The sequence below is a fragment of the Chlorocebus sabaeus genome, chromosome 4, assembly GCF_047675955.1.
Source record: "Chlorocebus sabaeus isolate Y175 chromosome 4, mChlSab1.0.hap1, whole genome shotgun sequence".
Lineage (NCBI taxonomy): Eukaryota > Metazoa > Chordata > Mammalia > Primates > Cercopithecidae > Chlorocebus > Chlorocebus sabaeus.
This window is the reverse complement of record NC_132907.1, coordinates 40,528,096-40,543,711: the sequence shown is the minus strand read 5'-3', so window position 1 is coordinate 40,543,711 and position 15,616 is coordinate 40,528,096. Positions and strand designations below refer to the sequence as shown.

General features: G+C 41.0%; 1 protein-coding gene across 9 annotated transcripts in view; it reads right to left on the bottom strand.

The window, feature by feature from the left end:
- Nucleotides 1–15,616, bottom strand: part of LOC140711510 (chondroitin sulfate proteoglycan 4-like) — a 119,652-nt gene that overhangs the window by 48,702 nt on the left and 55,334 nt on the right. For 3 of the 9 annotated variants that reach the window (XM_073014767.1, XM_073014764.1, XM_073014765.1), the window contains 2 exons: nucleotides 6,251–6,401; nucleotides 4,650–5,920 (listed from right to left, as the gene is read on the bottom strand). The exons of 3 other annotated variants lie outside the window; for them this stretch is intronic. Coding sequence is in view for 2 of the 6 variants with exons in the window: in XM_073014763.1 (XP_072870864.1) it covers nucleotides 3,955–4,650 (696 nt within the window). In the remaining 4 variants the exon portion in view is untranslated. Of the gene's footprint in view, nucleotides 1–2,423; nucleotides 5,921–6,250; nucleotides 6,402–15,616 lie in introns of those variants that run through there. 3 more of the 9 variants (XM_073014763.1, XM_073014762.1, XR_012092773.1) reach the window with 2 other exon arrangements.

Below are 15,616 nucleotides of genomic sequence, written 5' to 3'. Positions count from 1 at the left end.
AAAGCCAGCTTCTGTTTCACCCTCACCTCACCTAATTAATGCAGGACTATAAGGAAAGGTACCCAGATGTTTGAGAAGGGACCACTAAAGGTTGGAATCTGCCAAGACCTCTTAATACGAAAAAAAGTTTGCAGGAGGTTAAAAAAAAAAAAGAGAGAGAGAGAGACTGTCCACTCCCAGCCTAGCCCAGAGTATACCCTCTCTTAAGCAAAATCCTGCCAGTCTTCTGATATTAATCTCTGCTATACACTTATTTATTCACCAGTCATTTCTTAGCAGTGACTCCATTATGATAAAGAGTCGAAACTATTCCGTTATGCCTCTGCATATGGGAGAAGCCATTTTGGTCTGATTTTTCAATTTTCTAAAACTTCAATTTTCAATGCTAAATGAAGTTTTGTCAAAAATATTTCTTTCACACTTTGAGCCAGCACCAAATGGTAAGCATTATTTCCTTTTAATTGAACCCATCTGTAAATCAGTAGAATATTCCAGAGCCTCTAGAAGAAAACTTTCCAAACTCTGTTAATTACCTGATTAATCACTGAGGTTTGACATCTGGATCTCACACTGATATTCTGGCTCCAGGAGGCATAATCACAAACAATAACATGGATTATTATTTTTAAATATCTGTGTGTATCTCCTTCCAATATGGACACCAATTTTATGTGTGCAGTTGCAAAATTAAGAGGAAAAAGAGGAGAGGAAGCCAGACTGTTTTGTTTCACCAGGCTGGTAATCCTAGCTCCAGAGACATTGTGGCTGAAGCAAGGAAGAGGCCCACATGCTCACTGAGCCAAGTATGACTGGCTTTTCCACAAAGAGCAGGCATTCTCCCTGCCCAGCCGATGGGGAACAAAACCCACTTACTGGATTCAGAGATGCTCCTCGGCTTCCCTTGCATGTGCAGATTCAGGTACACACTGCCATCCTACTCCTTCTAAGTGCCTGGATTAAAACAGGCCTAAGAACGATTCTGAATTGTATAATGACCAAGCCAAGCTTGGGTTAAGCCTCTCATTCCTCCTCCTTTTAAACAAAACACTTGAAAAGGACTACACAATTTGGAAGTACAGACACACTGGATACAAACACTTTTGGCAGAAGAGTAGAGAAATGTTCTTCAGCAACAGTTGTCCATGACATTAGATCCAAGTATCTAAGGCATGGGTAGTCATCTCTAGGCCCAAACATTCTATGATTTCATTTATTCTGTAGATTGTGAAGTGTGTTTTCCTAAAGAGCAGTTAAAATTGAGTTGGGAGGAAAGTGCGACTCAGAAGAACAGAAAAGAGATGGGGTGAGAACAAAACCTTTTCCATATGAAACATATTAGAGGCATCAGACTTTTGGGGACACTTTGACCTCCTCTTTACCTTTGTGAATTTTCTGTCTCATTTTTACTCTCCTGATGTGTTCCACCTGTTAACACAAGGCAAAATATTTTCCTTAGACAAGTAATATGAAGAAATGAGCTTGCTGCCAAGTTTTGCTTGGTTTTTAATACATCCTCTTTTTCAAATGTTCATGTATACCACTAGCCAATCAGAGTTTCAAATATACTGTGAGATTTCCACTCTATCATGAAGTTTTTAGAATATACTTTTTGCTAGACTTGATAATAAGTATATCCTTCATTGGGTATACAGGAAAACTCTTCATTGTGACTTAAACAGGGTTTCTCAATCTCTGCACTGTTGGCATTTTCAACCTGATAATTCTTTGTTGTGAGAGCTGTTCTGTGCATTTTTGTATGTTCGGCAGCCTCCTTGGCTTCCACCCACTAGATGCAAGAAGTATTCTTTCCCCATCAGCTTTGAAAACCACAAATGTCCCTAGCCATTGCCAAATGTCCTCTGGGTGGCATGTCTCCCCTCACACACACTCCCATCACAGCCTTCCCACCTCTATTGAGAAAAACTGGCCTCTGGCTTCAAGAAAAATCATTAAACATGAAAAGGAGATATAAGACACTAATTTGAAAGATCAAAATCTTCCTCAGCAAACATCTTACAATTGCAAGAAATTAAATAAAAGAATGAAATATCAACAGCTTAAGGAAGGTAGAGCAGAAGTCACAGAAGAGCTCAGTCCTTGGTGCCATTCTTGAACTACGAAACCAGTCTTAGAATGCCCACTCCTAGCATGTTCATTACTTGAGATAATTCAGTACATCTATTACCTACATCAGTGATTGGCAAACTATGGTATGTGGGCCAAATCCAATAACTAAGAATTACTTTTACATTTTTAAAAGGTTGTTAAAAGGAAACAAAGCAAGAAGAATGTGTGAGAGAATATATATATATATATGGCCTACAAAGCCTAAAATATTTACTACGTGACTCTTTACAGAAAAAGCTTGCCAGTCTCCAACCTAAACCACTGATAGAGGATGTCTTGCAAATTTGCAGCCCAAAGCATTCCTGATACGAGTACTAATATCTTCATTTTACAGTTACAGAAACTGAAGTTTCAGTTGGCCAATGGTAGGTTCAATTAGACAATGCAAATACAAATTTGTTATTATTACTTTTTTTTTTTTTTTTTTTTTTGAGTTGGAGTCTTGCTCCGTGGCCCAGGCTGGAGTGCAGTGGCGCGATCTGGGCTCACTGCAAGCCCCGCCTCCCGGGTTGACGCCATTCTCCTGCCTCAGCCTCCCGCTTGTAGCTGGGACTACAGGCGCCGGCCACCACGCCCAGCTAATTTTTTGTATTTTTAATAGAGACGGGGTTTCACCGTGTTAGCCAGGATGGTCTCGATCTCCTGACCTCGTGATCCGCCCACCTCGCCCCCGCAAAGTGCTGGAATTACCGTCGTGAGCCACTGCGCCCGGCCTACATTATTTATTTATTTTCTTTTTGAGACAGTATCGTATATCGCAGCTCACTTCAGCCCAAATTTCCCAGGCTCAAGTGATCCATCCACCTCAGCTTCCAGAGTAGCTGGGACTACAGGCACATGCCCCCATGCCTGGCTAATTTTTTTGTTTGTTTGTTTGCTTGCTTATTTTGCAGAGATAGAGTTTCACCATGTTGCCCAGGCTGGTCTCAAACTCCTGGGTTTAAGCGATCTGCCCGCCTTGGCCTCCCAAAGTGATGAGATTATAGGCATGAGCCACTGGGCCTGGACCATTATTTTAATTCATTGTAAAGTTACGCCAAATTGAGGCATCACAAAAACATTCAACAAACTTTTCTGTCCCATAAGGCTTCAAACAATATTTCTATTCTAGGCTTGACTTTATAAATTAGAATAGACAAAGCCTCCTGATGAAACACAATGTATTCAGTAGATAATTTCAAAAGGGGCCAGACTGTCCCAGCACTACCTAGAGCACTGAGGCATTTCCTGCACTAGGAAATCAAACCTAGAGACTCCAAGGAGGAAAAGACATTACAGAAAAACATTACGTAAACATACTCATTGATGTGATAAATTACTTCTTCTACACGCTGAAATAGTTCTTGCACTTCCTGCCGACTCACTCAGAGGGAATTATCAGTGTAAAGTATTCAAAGCTTTCCTCCTTTAACTCTATGCCCCAAGTTAATACTGGCATTCTCCGTGGAGCTAACTCGTTCTGTACCACCTTAGTAAAGGATTTAAATATTGACCAACTGATGGATACTGAGAAAATCAGGTCCAGAAGATGACACAAAGAGCCCATTATGGAAAGCCCATGAGTGTTGTACAAGTCACAATCAACAAGCCAGCAACATCTAACCATGGAGCTAGGATTGAACATTGAATCACTAGCAGGGCCTGACTTTTCTCAGTTGATCCAATCAGCATTTATTTGCTTTATATCCCAATGCCTATCCCAGTGCCTGGAACACGGTAGGTAGTCAGTAAGAAATGTGAGCCCTCAATCTACACCCAGTACTGGTTGTGCTTCAGCGTTGGGTTGGTTTGTTGGCAGAGTTTGACCATGTCAGGGTCCAGGTCCATTCACGTCTCCCAAGCAGCACATTTGTCCACTGGCTTAGCCACTGGAGAATACATTTGTTCACACTGCGGGGCCCTGAAAAGACAGACTGGGGGGCTGCTGGAGCTTTGTAGAAGGGGTGTCACTGTGACAGTGGGAACCGTTATGCTCCCTTCTGGCCTATGACTTGCGGTTGTGTGTTCCAGGCTGGTCTGGGGCTTGATAAGGGGTTTTGCCTTTTCTACCTTGTGGCTCAACAGCCAGACAGACAAAACCACTGCAGCCACTATCAGCAGGAAGACCATGGCAGCCAAGGGTACGATGACCATCAGAGGGTACCTGCTTTCTCTGGGCTGTGTGGGTGCCCAATGGCTGACTATTAGTGGTGGCTGGTGGCCAAATGACCTTGATGGCAGAGACTCTCCATCCACACTGAGCTCTTCACCACTGTGCTGTCCCCAGGGATCTGCTTTCTGCCATCTGGTCTGGGTCAGTTTCCCTAAAGTTTCTGTCTGTGCCGTGAGTCCTAAGGAAAACACAGGCTTCTCCTGAGAGAGAACTGAGGTTACAAGGTTGTCTTCAGTGACAAATAAAGGAACATCTGGTGTAAATGTTTGCAAAAGTGAGGGGTCAGGTGGCACTATGGTGAAGGGGAGATAACCTATCACTGGCTGTACATGATCTACCCTGAGCAAGAAAGTGAAGGAGTCGTTCAGCATCCCCACGCCTGTTGGTGGAATACCAGCCGCCCTTGGTCAATGTCCCTCTGAGTGAATACAGTAGCCTCTTCCATCACACTGCTGCGAACCCCTCTTCGTCCCAGTCTTCTATGTACAGGGGACTCTATCACTTCAAATTTGGGATCACTGTTAGTCATATTAGCAAGCTCGGTAGCATCTAGGTCCCTTCTTCTCAGCCGATGAGCCACTTTGTCAGCAATTTCCAGGTCTGACATAACCTGCAGTAAAGGCTGCTCTCTGATGTTCAGTGTTTGTCCCGTCAGGTTGCTTTCTGATGTAAACAGTGAGAACTGTAGCTGGTCCTGTGTGGCAGTGAGATTTGTCATGTGATAAGAGAGTCTTCCTGACTCCAAATCTTCCTGTCCAAAATTGCTGACCACCTGGTCTTCAATCAGCAGGTGCCCATGTTGGAGGGGCCATGTTATCTTGTAAGAGATTTGGGGGCTCCTCCCACTGCTCGTGGCTGACAGGTGAGCATTGGTGATGGAGATGGTTGTCTGGCCTTGTGGGAGAAGTAGGTCAGTAAGGTTCACAATGCTGATGGAGACGGGAATGACATCCAGGTCAAGAGCTTACATAGGGGCGGTGTGCACCATCTGTCACACTAAAGTAGAACACTCCAGAGGAAGGGCTTCCATCCTGTGTGAACCACACCTTAGAGTTATCAATGTCAGCTTATGCAAAATGGCGAACAGGTGTGTCCAGAAGGTAAGCCATTGCCAAAAAGCCATTATTAGGATTACAGATGATCATAGATCTGATTTCATCTGGAGGACTGTCCAAATCTTCCACTTTCAGATGTTCAGGTCCCACAGGCAACCTACTGCCCTGCAGAACTTTCAACCAAAGCCCCTTTGTCTTTAATTCTGGTGCCTGGTCATTATAATAATATCACCTGGAGAGATGGTGATATTAAACATTTCTTCAACAAAGTCAGCTTCCGGCTTGGTATTGAACTTGCTCTTTTGGTTTGGCCAAACCACAAAGGTAAAATTATCAGCCAGTAATTCAGAGTCATCATGAATGTATGTAATTCCAAATTTATTAATTATATACTGGGACGAACTGGGTTTTCCTTTGGTAATATTTCTTTCTCCAACCATAATTGTTCCGTGGTAAGGAAGAGATGTCGCTTGGAACCAAATTTTGTAGGAAGAGCGCTGAGATTCAGGCAATTTAAATAAGAGGTTAGAGGCATCTAACTTAAATTGGTCAATTAGAACCTTGTCTCCCTCCTTGACAAAAGCTCCTGTTAAAAAATAAAGAATAAATTGGCATTTCATTAGAACTTTTAGATGACAGCTGTAAAGCTCTTTTTTCCTCAAATTTGTCTAGTGGATTATTTGTAACACTTTGGTTGCTCAAGTACTTGAATTAGCATTGCTACTCAAGGCATATTAAATAAATACATTTTAAATACACACACTCACACACAATTAAGTCAACATTTCAGGCAACTGAGCTTTAAAATCTTTATATTCATTTATAAAATGTTAATTTCCTAACTTATCTACTACTGGACTTTCTCTTGCCATGGAAACGTGCAGTTTTCAATACCCCTTTCCTTTTAAGAACTTACCCTATTTGTCATTTTAATTTTCTATCAACAGTTTTCTGTCATGGGCACAGTGAGGTCTTCAGTTGGAGGTGCAAATAAAATTCTTTAAAGCTAAGTTGCCATCCTTCCCCCAGTACAACTATTTAAGCTTCTGAGATAAAATAGAAGAGACCTGGAGAAAATGGGCATGTAAAGAAATAATAACGTTTTATAACTCTTTAAACTTTATTTCAAAGGTTTATATCATGGCATTGACAATTAAAAAGGGAAAGATTTATTTCCAAACTCTCCCTACTTTAATAATTATAGATGAGGCACTGCTCATCTTGGCGGCATTACCTGTGTTTGCAAGCAGACAACTCTGCTTACCAGGCTTAGCGATATCATATGAAATGGTAATACAGAACTCCTCGGGTCCCAGGGCTGCTGGTGGGGAGGAGGCCGAGAATGTAAAGGAGTCTTCCACAGTCCAGTCAGTGTTCTCACGGTCTATGTGCTGATATAATATCAGCCCTTCACTGACCTGACCAAACAGTAAGATAAATTAGCTCCTGGTTTCAGGGGTGATACACGGACTGACATATATCCTAACTGGAAGAGATACATGTCCTTTGAGAGTTCACCTTACTCATGCTCAAATTATTGCACATACCCATCTAAATGCAGGAGCATTAAAAATGTAGTAACTTATTTTCCAACCTAGGGGATTCTATTATAAAAATCATCTATTCACCAGAGAAAGAAAAGCACATTGATTTTGAGACAACTAATGTCTAAGGTATTTGTATAATATTATAGAAAGTTTATAAGAAACTTCTACTTAACTTTCCAGAAGCTTCAACAACTCAGAACCAGTCTTGTTGAATATATACTCCTACCCACTTTTCTGCCCCATAGATTATTTTTAATCAAATCACAGACATCATATAATTTCATCTTACTATGAAATGTCTGAATGTTGGTCCCCTCCAAAACTCATGTTGAAACTTAGTCCCCATTGTGGCAATATTGAGAGGTGGGCCTGTAAGAGGTGATTGGTCATGAAGGCTCTGCTCTCATGAATGGATTAACCCATTCATAGATTAATGGGTTAATGGGTTAATGGATTGTCATGTAAGTTGGACTGATGGTTTTATAAGAAGAGGAAGAAAGACCTGAGCTAGCACACTCAGCTCCCTTATCATGTGATGCCCTGCACTTCCTTGGAACTCTGCAGAGTCCCCACCAGCAAGAAGGCTCTCACCAGATGTGGGACCTCAACATTAAACCTCTCAGCCTCCATAACTAATAAATTCTTTTTCTTTATAAATTACCCAGTTTCAGATATTTTGTTATAAGCAATAGAAATGAACTAAGACACATCTGTAAATGCTTTAGTAAGTATTGGTTAATGATGACTCTTAAAAACATAACCATAATACCACAATCACATCAAAATATTACAAATAATAACTTAGTATTTTCAAATATCCAAATGTTCAAATGTATCTGGTAATCTAGTACATGTCTTTTTTTTTTTTTTTCACCAGTTGCACTGTTGAGTCAGGATCTTAAGTCCACATCACATTTGTTTGATGCTTCTCATAGGTGTCTTTTCATCTATGGGTTCCTCTGATTTTTTTCTGCAATTTGTTTATTGAAGAAATTGGGCTGTCTGTCTTGAGAGTTTCCCACATTCTGGATTTTGCTGACTGCATTCCTGGGATGTTGCTTCGCATTTCCTCTCACCTCTGTATTTCCTATGTACTGGTAGTTAAATCTAGAGACTTAATAGGAATCAGATTCAGCTTTTGGATAAGAATATTTTACAGGTTGTATTTTATATTTTCTCTTGCTTCTCATTGCAAAGCAAAATATTAGGTTGCCTCTCTCTTGGATATGTTAAGATTGACAGGCAGATTCAAATGTTGGCAGGTTAGTCCTTCTATTTTAAGGTTCCCCATTAGCCTGTCACCTAATAGATTTAAAGAGTCATTGATACCATTGCCTAAATCCATTATTGTTGCAGTGGCAAAACACTGATACTCTTTTATCATTTCTTCTTTATTATCTGGAAGTCTTTTATAAGAAAGAACTTTCCTTTGTCTGCTATTTGGTTATAGTGAGGTATAGGAAAGACAGGATAAATGCTTGATTCTTTCCCTTTATGTACCAAACTTTAATCACAGAAGGGAAGGCTACAGATAAAATATTCAGCCCTTAGTTCCTATGGGTCACTTCTTTTTCTGACCTGCTAGCTATTATAATACTCTGAGTTTACAGGTGTGTTTTGCCAAGGTATTCTATGTCCAGTTCAAATATGCCTAGGATAAACTATCATGTAAGTTACAGAGCAGTTGGGTCCACCTCATCAATCAATATCTGGAAATGCTATATTTCCAGAGGTCTGTTATAGGTTCTATTTTTTAAAAGGCATTTCAAGAGTAACTAACAAAGGTTTGGGTCTCTGAATATATGTTGCTCTGGCTCAATGCTGATACAGAGGCTATATCTTGAACTCGAGTTCTAGAAAGGCTTTTGGTCTGGTGAGTTTCCATGGAAGATAAGCTCCCTGTCCCAAAGTAGCCAAAAACTGTTGGTGAGGACTTTTTTTCTTTCTTAGCCCATTCAAGGTTGAGGCAAGGAAATGCTGTCTTTTGAGGATTTTAAGCGGGAAGAAGAAAGAAAAATATCTCTAAACATTACCTTATAGAGAAACAAGGTTACTCAGGAGAAACTGGAGTTTCTCCAAAAATAGCAATTTCTGGTACTAATGAGTGACTCAGTTCCTCAGCAGTTCCTGGGAAAGAAAGTCTGCTTTATTTGGCAGCCCTAGCATTTCAATTCCTAGCTTAAGATTTATGGTTAGTCATAAATGCATTTCCCCTCCCAGACACAGGTGACTGTGCCATGAATTTTGGACCAGAGGATGCTTTTTAGTCTACTTGAGAGAGGCATCATATTATAAAGCAAAAAAGATCCAATTCCCTAAGATGAAAAGTAACATTGTCTATTAACCAGGAGGAAAGATTTTCTTGGAAGCTGGTCAATCTTGTCCTTTGGTATAAGTGAAAATTAGCTTCCCTGAAAAATATATGAGAAGTTATTAGAATAATCTAAGGATCTTCTGATGTCCGCAGTGCAGAGAGTGGTTGTCCCAGGAAAGGAATGGTGCTCACAGACAATTGAGATGAAAGTCAGAAATGTTCTGAGGGAAGAGACTGGGGAAGAGTCCTAGACATAGCTTTGTATTTCAGGAACCTAGTGGAGGAGAGGTCTGTTATAGGTTCTATTTTTGAAAAGGCATTTCAAGAGTATGAAATTAAGTGTGAATAACTAATTGCCTAATTTTACCCTGGAGAGTGACAGAGAGGATTTAACTAGATGCATCTTGAGTGTCTGGACTTTAAGACTGGATAGGGTGTTACTGAAAGTGCTGACCTAGAAATAAAAGGGAGTAAGGTGCCTGTGGAATGTGCACTTGCCAGCCATGCCCTGAAAGAAGTTTGCAGGTGAATAGACTCTTTGATGTTCAGAAGAGAGCTTTTCCTTCTGCAGCTTTAAGAGCCAGGTTCCAAGGGGTGTGTGTGTATTAAGGAGAAGGCCAGGAAAAGCAGAATGAGACCAAGACTTCAGGAGAAAATGTGTGGGGTAAACCTGAGGAGAGAAGGATCTAAGAGAGGATTAGGAATGTTGTCACTTAAAATAGAAAATGGCCTTAGAAACAATTTCCAACAGCTCTGCATATTTCCATGGTATTAAATATGGATAGATAAGCCATTTAGCTGAATACCTGGGCTCTGGGGTTAGGGAGAGGAGAGAAGAGAGGTTTTTATTTCTTATGGATTTAGTTTAGCCCAGATATTTTCTCTTTAACAGATGAAATCTTTCTGGAATGTTGTTAAAAAAAAACCAGTGGTGTTGAATTTCAACTAATAAACATAGTAGGAAAAACAAAATGAGAAAAATCGCCATTTGGCAACCTCTACAGCAATAAACATTTCAGGCAAGAATCCTAAAACTAGTGCGTGAAAATGTGATGAGAAACAGGCTATTTAAATCTTTCCAAAGTGTCTCTTCACATGATATTTATTAATTACAAAGGAGAGAACGGTACCTTCAAGTGGATAAACATGAAAGCAACACCTGACCAAGTGACAGAGGTAAACATCCTCAGTCCTGGGCAAAGTGAGCCTTAGGGCCTCTGATGGGAAGCTCTGAGAACCCAACAGCTCCTCCAGTATTCCTGCCCTAAATGCACAACCTAAATAGATTTGATCATAAGGAAACAGGGTAAAACACCAGGCTGAGGGATATTCTACAGAGAACTGTCCTGTACCTGGCAAGAAATGGCAAGGTCATGAAAGGCAACGTGACCGAGGAATGATTCCAGATTGAAGGAGACCAAATGTCAGAGGCATTCAAACCAGAGTAACTCCATCTTGAATAGGGACTGGGTATAAAATAAAGCTGAGGCCTACTGGGCTGCATTCCCAGGAGGTCAGGCATTCTTAGCCACAGGATGAGATAGGAGGTCAGCACAAGACACAAGACAGGTCACAAAGTCCTTGCTGATAAAACAGGATGCAGTAAAGAAGCTGGCCAAAACCCACCAAAACCAAGATGGCAATGAAAGTGACCTCTGATTGGCCTTACTGCTCATTATATGCTAATTATAATGCATTAGCATGCTAAAAGACACTCCCACCAGTGCCATGACAGTTTACGAGTGCCACAGAAATGTCTGAAGTTACCATATGTAGTCTACAAAGGGGAGGGGCCCTCAGTTCTGAGAACTCTCCACCCCTTTCTCACAAAACTCATGAATAATCCAACCCTTATTTAGCATATGATCAAGAAATAACTATATGTATATTCAGTCAAGCAGCCATTGCCGCTGCTCTGGATTGTGATCCCTTTCTGGTAACATAAAGATATGGGACAATTAAATGCTATGTTTTATGCTGTGCCCTTTTTCTTTTGCTAAAAAAAATGTACTGAAACCACTTGTGAAATTTGAATAAGGTCTATAAATTATGATAGTACTGTGGCAATGTGAATTTCGTGGGTTTGAAAATTATACCGTGATTCTGTAAGAGAATGGACTTAGTTTTAGGAAAAACACACTGAAATATTTAGAGGTAAAGGGGCATGGCAGCAACTGGCTCTCAGAGTCTCCGAAATGTGTTTGTGTGTGTAAAGAGAAAAATGATAAAGCAAATGTGGTTAAATGCTAACATTTGGGGAATATGGATGAATAGTATATGGGAATTCTTTGTACTCTATTACAATTATTCTGTAAGTCTGAAGCTATTTCAAAATAAAAAGTTAAAACATGATAATTTAAAAAGTAAACTTCATGGTGTTTTACTACATCAACTTCAAGAAGGGACAAGTAATCCCTCTTCTCTGATGACTCGGAGTATGCAGAATGCGGGAGGGAGACCCACTCACAAATGCCTTGGGCACTTGAAAATCAATAAGTAATTTTAAGATCAAGATACAGAGTCTAGTTGGTCCCCATACCTGCCCCATCTCACCACCACCACCCAGCTGCCACCTCTAACCTGGGCCATTTCTCTAGGACTTTAACGAGGCTGTAATCCTGCCTTGCCTATGAAAAGGTGGATATGTGGTTCCAAATCCTACAACTTCCCAGAGTAGTGCTGTTACAGGTAGTTAAGCACTAGTGGGACAGGAGAGGGCTTTCCCCCACAACTCACTTGAAATGCCAGGTGATGGCTCGGCAATTATTGCATTGCCTCTCTAAAAGTGATACATTGGCAGCCAGCACCAGGGAGAGGCCATTTCCTGATGGTCCACACCTGTTAATGTTAAAGCGTTAATGAAAGGTAGATCCCAGGGAGAAGGAACTTCCTGGGCATGCATATTAAGAGACAAAAATGGCAAAGTATGGTCTTCAGGGCACACTCCACCAGAAAAAGGAAGAAAGCCTCAGAAGGACATGCATACAACTTCCTAAGCATAACGCATGTGTTCAATTCCCAAGGGTAGCAAAGGTACTGTGCATTCTGGAAGCCCACCCTAAGGGAAGAATCATGGGAAAGAGGCGAGCCTATAGAACCCTAGAATCAAGGCAGATGTCCCTTTTTTCTCTTTGACCTTCAGGTGCCCACTTCAATCTCTTTCAAAGGTTCTTTCCTGTCTGTTCTAAAACCTTTTTAATAAACTTCCACTCCTGCTCTGGAACTTGCCTCAGTCTCTTTTTCTGTTTTATGCCCCTCAGTCAAATCTTTCTTCTGAGGAGGCAAGGCCTAAAGTTGCCGCAGATGCGTGTAGATTTACCACCAGTAATTTGGGGTGACTCAGATCTCCTCCACTGCTAACAGTGTTTTCATTTGAAGGGGCAATATTATAATATCCCTCAGATCTCTGAGATTTAAACTTTCTGGATCTCATATCCTTGATTTCTAGGGAACCACAAAGAAACCCATTTGTTAGCTACTAAAGAGAGATATTTGGTTCTAAGAAGGCCAGACTTTTCTGTGATGCTTTAACGTTTACAGCTGAGAAGCTCAGAGAAAATGGAAATTTAAGGAAAGTCTCCCCACATCTACCCCCATAACCTCATTGCACACTAGTTGGTAGCAGAGCTGGGACCCGGAGCCAGATCTGCAGATTAGTCGATCAGCGCTTTCTCCTGTAGCAATAACTGGGGCCTCTGGCTCCAATGGCTTGAATTATTGCTTTTCTTCCTCCAAGGAAGAAAAGGGCACTTGTTAATATGAGAATGCAAGCCAAAGAGTAGAGTAGATTTTGAATCATGGATTGATCAGACCTAAATTCAAGTATAAATGCCACCAATTTTCAGCTCTGTGGCCTTTGTGCAAGTCACTTAATCTCTCCGAGCCTCAATTTGTGCATTAAAATATGGAATAATACCTCACTTGTAGATATGCATTTGACTAAATTGGCCTATTGCATATCAGTGTTCAAAAAAATGCAGGCTCTGGGCATTTCTAGGTCTTTCAAGAAAGCTAAGTTCTCACCAATCAATTCCTTACTGGAACATCAGAGGATTCTGGTTAAGTATACTCTCTTTTATACTGAATCGTGGATGTGAATATTAAGCAATCAGAAAGTTCTAAAATATACCTAATAAAATATTTTCCCATAAAAATGAAGGAATTTATAGGCTAAAATCTTGGCACATTGCAAAAGCTTACTTCTGGTTGCTTTGTAAATAGATATTTGTTCACTTTTCTAAAAGTATTTGCCAAACGGACAGATAAACTACTTTAAAAGTGTCATACAAATCTAAAGTATGTACATTTTTTACCATGAAGCAGAATTTAGTCCATCAAAGATATTTCTTATTTATTTAACAAAAACACATAGACAACACCTAACTTTTATTGAGTCCTAAACACAAATTCCAGGTGCTCTATGAGTCACTTTATATAATTTATAATTCATGCATAGACAATAAGTTGGAGAGCCTAGTTTTGAACCTAGCCCTGCATGACTCCAGAGTTCATGCTTTTTTGGCTACCTAGGAGCCATGCCTACAGTATGGAAAATTCAATGAAGTTCTAGGCAGCAAAGAAATTCGTAAGAGCTCTCCAACTCCAAGAACCCTGGCAATGTGGAAAGTCAGTTGCAAGTATAAGTAGGGCAGATAGGTGCCATTTTTTGGTCTGGCCTGGGAAAAACACAGTCACTATTGACCAGGGCTTGTCCAGACTTGTAATGACTCAAATAAATAGCTAAATAGCTCATTTTACGTATTGTACTTATTACAAATGGCAAGGTAAAGAAAGGCTGTATTACCATTCTTCTATACTACTGCCTTTTTTTTTTTTTTTTTTTTTCCCCCCTGAGACAGGGTCTCACTCTGTCACCCAGGCTGGAGCGCAGTGGCATGACCTTAGCTCACTGCAACCTCCACCTCCCAGACTCAAGCCATCCTCCCACCTCAGCATCCTGAGTAGCTGGGACTATAGGTGTGTGCCACTATACCCAGCTAATTGTTTTATTTTTTGATAGAGACAGGATTTCACCACATTGACCAGGCTGGTTTTGAACTCCTAAACTCAAGCAATCCACCCACCTTAGGCTCCCAAAATGCTGGGATTACAGGCACAACTGCCATTTTTGATCAGGGAGAGACTCTTATTACTCTACTAAAGAGTAAAGACATCGGGATTAAAGAAAGAGGAGTTTTTCCTGAGGGCAATTCCTGTTTGGGCCCCAAGGTGACTGACAGATACCTGCCTATTCAAGGCTAAGCTTTAAAAACCTGGAGCCAGAGAGCTAAGGATCACTATGAGTGCCCTTGGATGAACCCAGGGATGAAGCAAGAGCTCAGATATACTATGCTTGGGTGGAGGGGGGTCAACTGTGGAATATAATTTTTTTTCCCTGAAGGTATTCTACAGGTCCACAGAAGTACACGGGGACAGAACTGGGGTAATGAGATCAGAACTGTCAAACTTGACCAAAAGGCAAGGCTAGAACACTCTGGAGAATATCTTCATTCTAAGGGTGTCTCTAAATACAGCTCCCTATGAATCTGATAAGAAAACTAGAGCACGAGTCCTTTCCATTGATCCTTCCCACAGTGGGGCTTAAAAGTAGCTTTGAAATTCCCACTGGAGAAGAGAGTAACCAAATTATCTCAAGGTCAGCTGGGAGAAGGACAAAGAAGAGATGGAGACAGGAATCCACTTGCTTAATTCTCCACAACACAATGGTTTTGTCCAAGGTTCAGGTCTCTGGACAGGACAGCAGTTGGCCAGAAGGAAGAAGAGAAAGAGAACTGGCCAAAAAAAAAGGAGAAGGAGAAAGAAATCTCTATGCCAGATATTCATGGGGAAAGAGACTACAGAAAGTCAAACCATTCAAGAGGGTAAAGTCTGCAAGGATCCATGAAAATTAACCAAAAATTCCTAAAAGCTAACATTCTGAAGACACCAAGATGCTGTACTCCTGAAAGATGAGCACCAAGGAACAACTCCTCTCTGTTTGCCCTTTCTCTTTTCCACCAGAACTGACATGACCATGGCTACAGAGAGCAGCCAGATAGACAGGGTTCAAGGTTCCCAGAAGAGATCAGAAGCCCGGGCAGCCCAGGATGCCAAGGCTTAGAGAGGGCCCAGGAATCAGACTAAATAAAGTGGGGCTGAGTTAAGTCCCAGGAATAATTTCCCTTAATGGGAGTGGGTAGAAGAGGCATTTCAGAAAACCTAGGTTCCAAAATGGTGGTACTTGGAAATCTGCAGCTAGAAATGGGCAACTGAAACCTAACCCAAATAACTATCCTGGAGTTGTGGCTCATGCCCTTGCATAACTGGGTCAGTCTCTCCAGAAACCAACTAGAATAAAAATCTTTTTGAGGAGCACAGCAAGATAGCCATCTATAGCCCTACCTGGCAGAGAAGTCCAAAT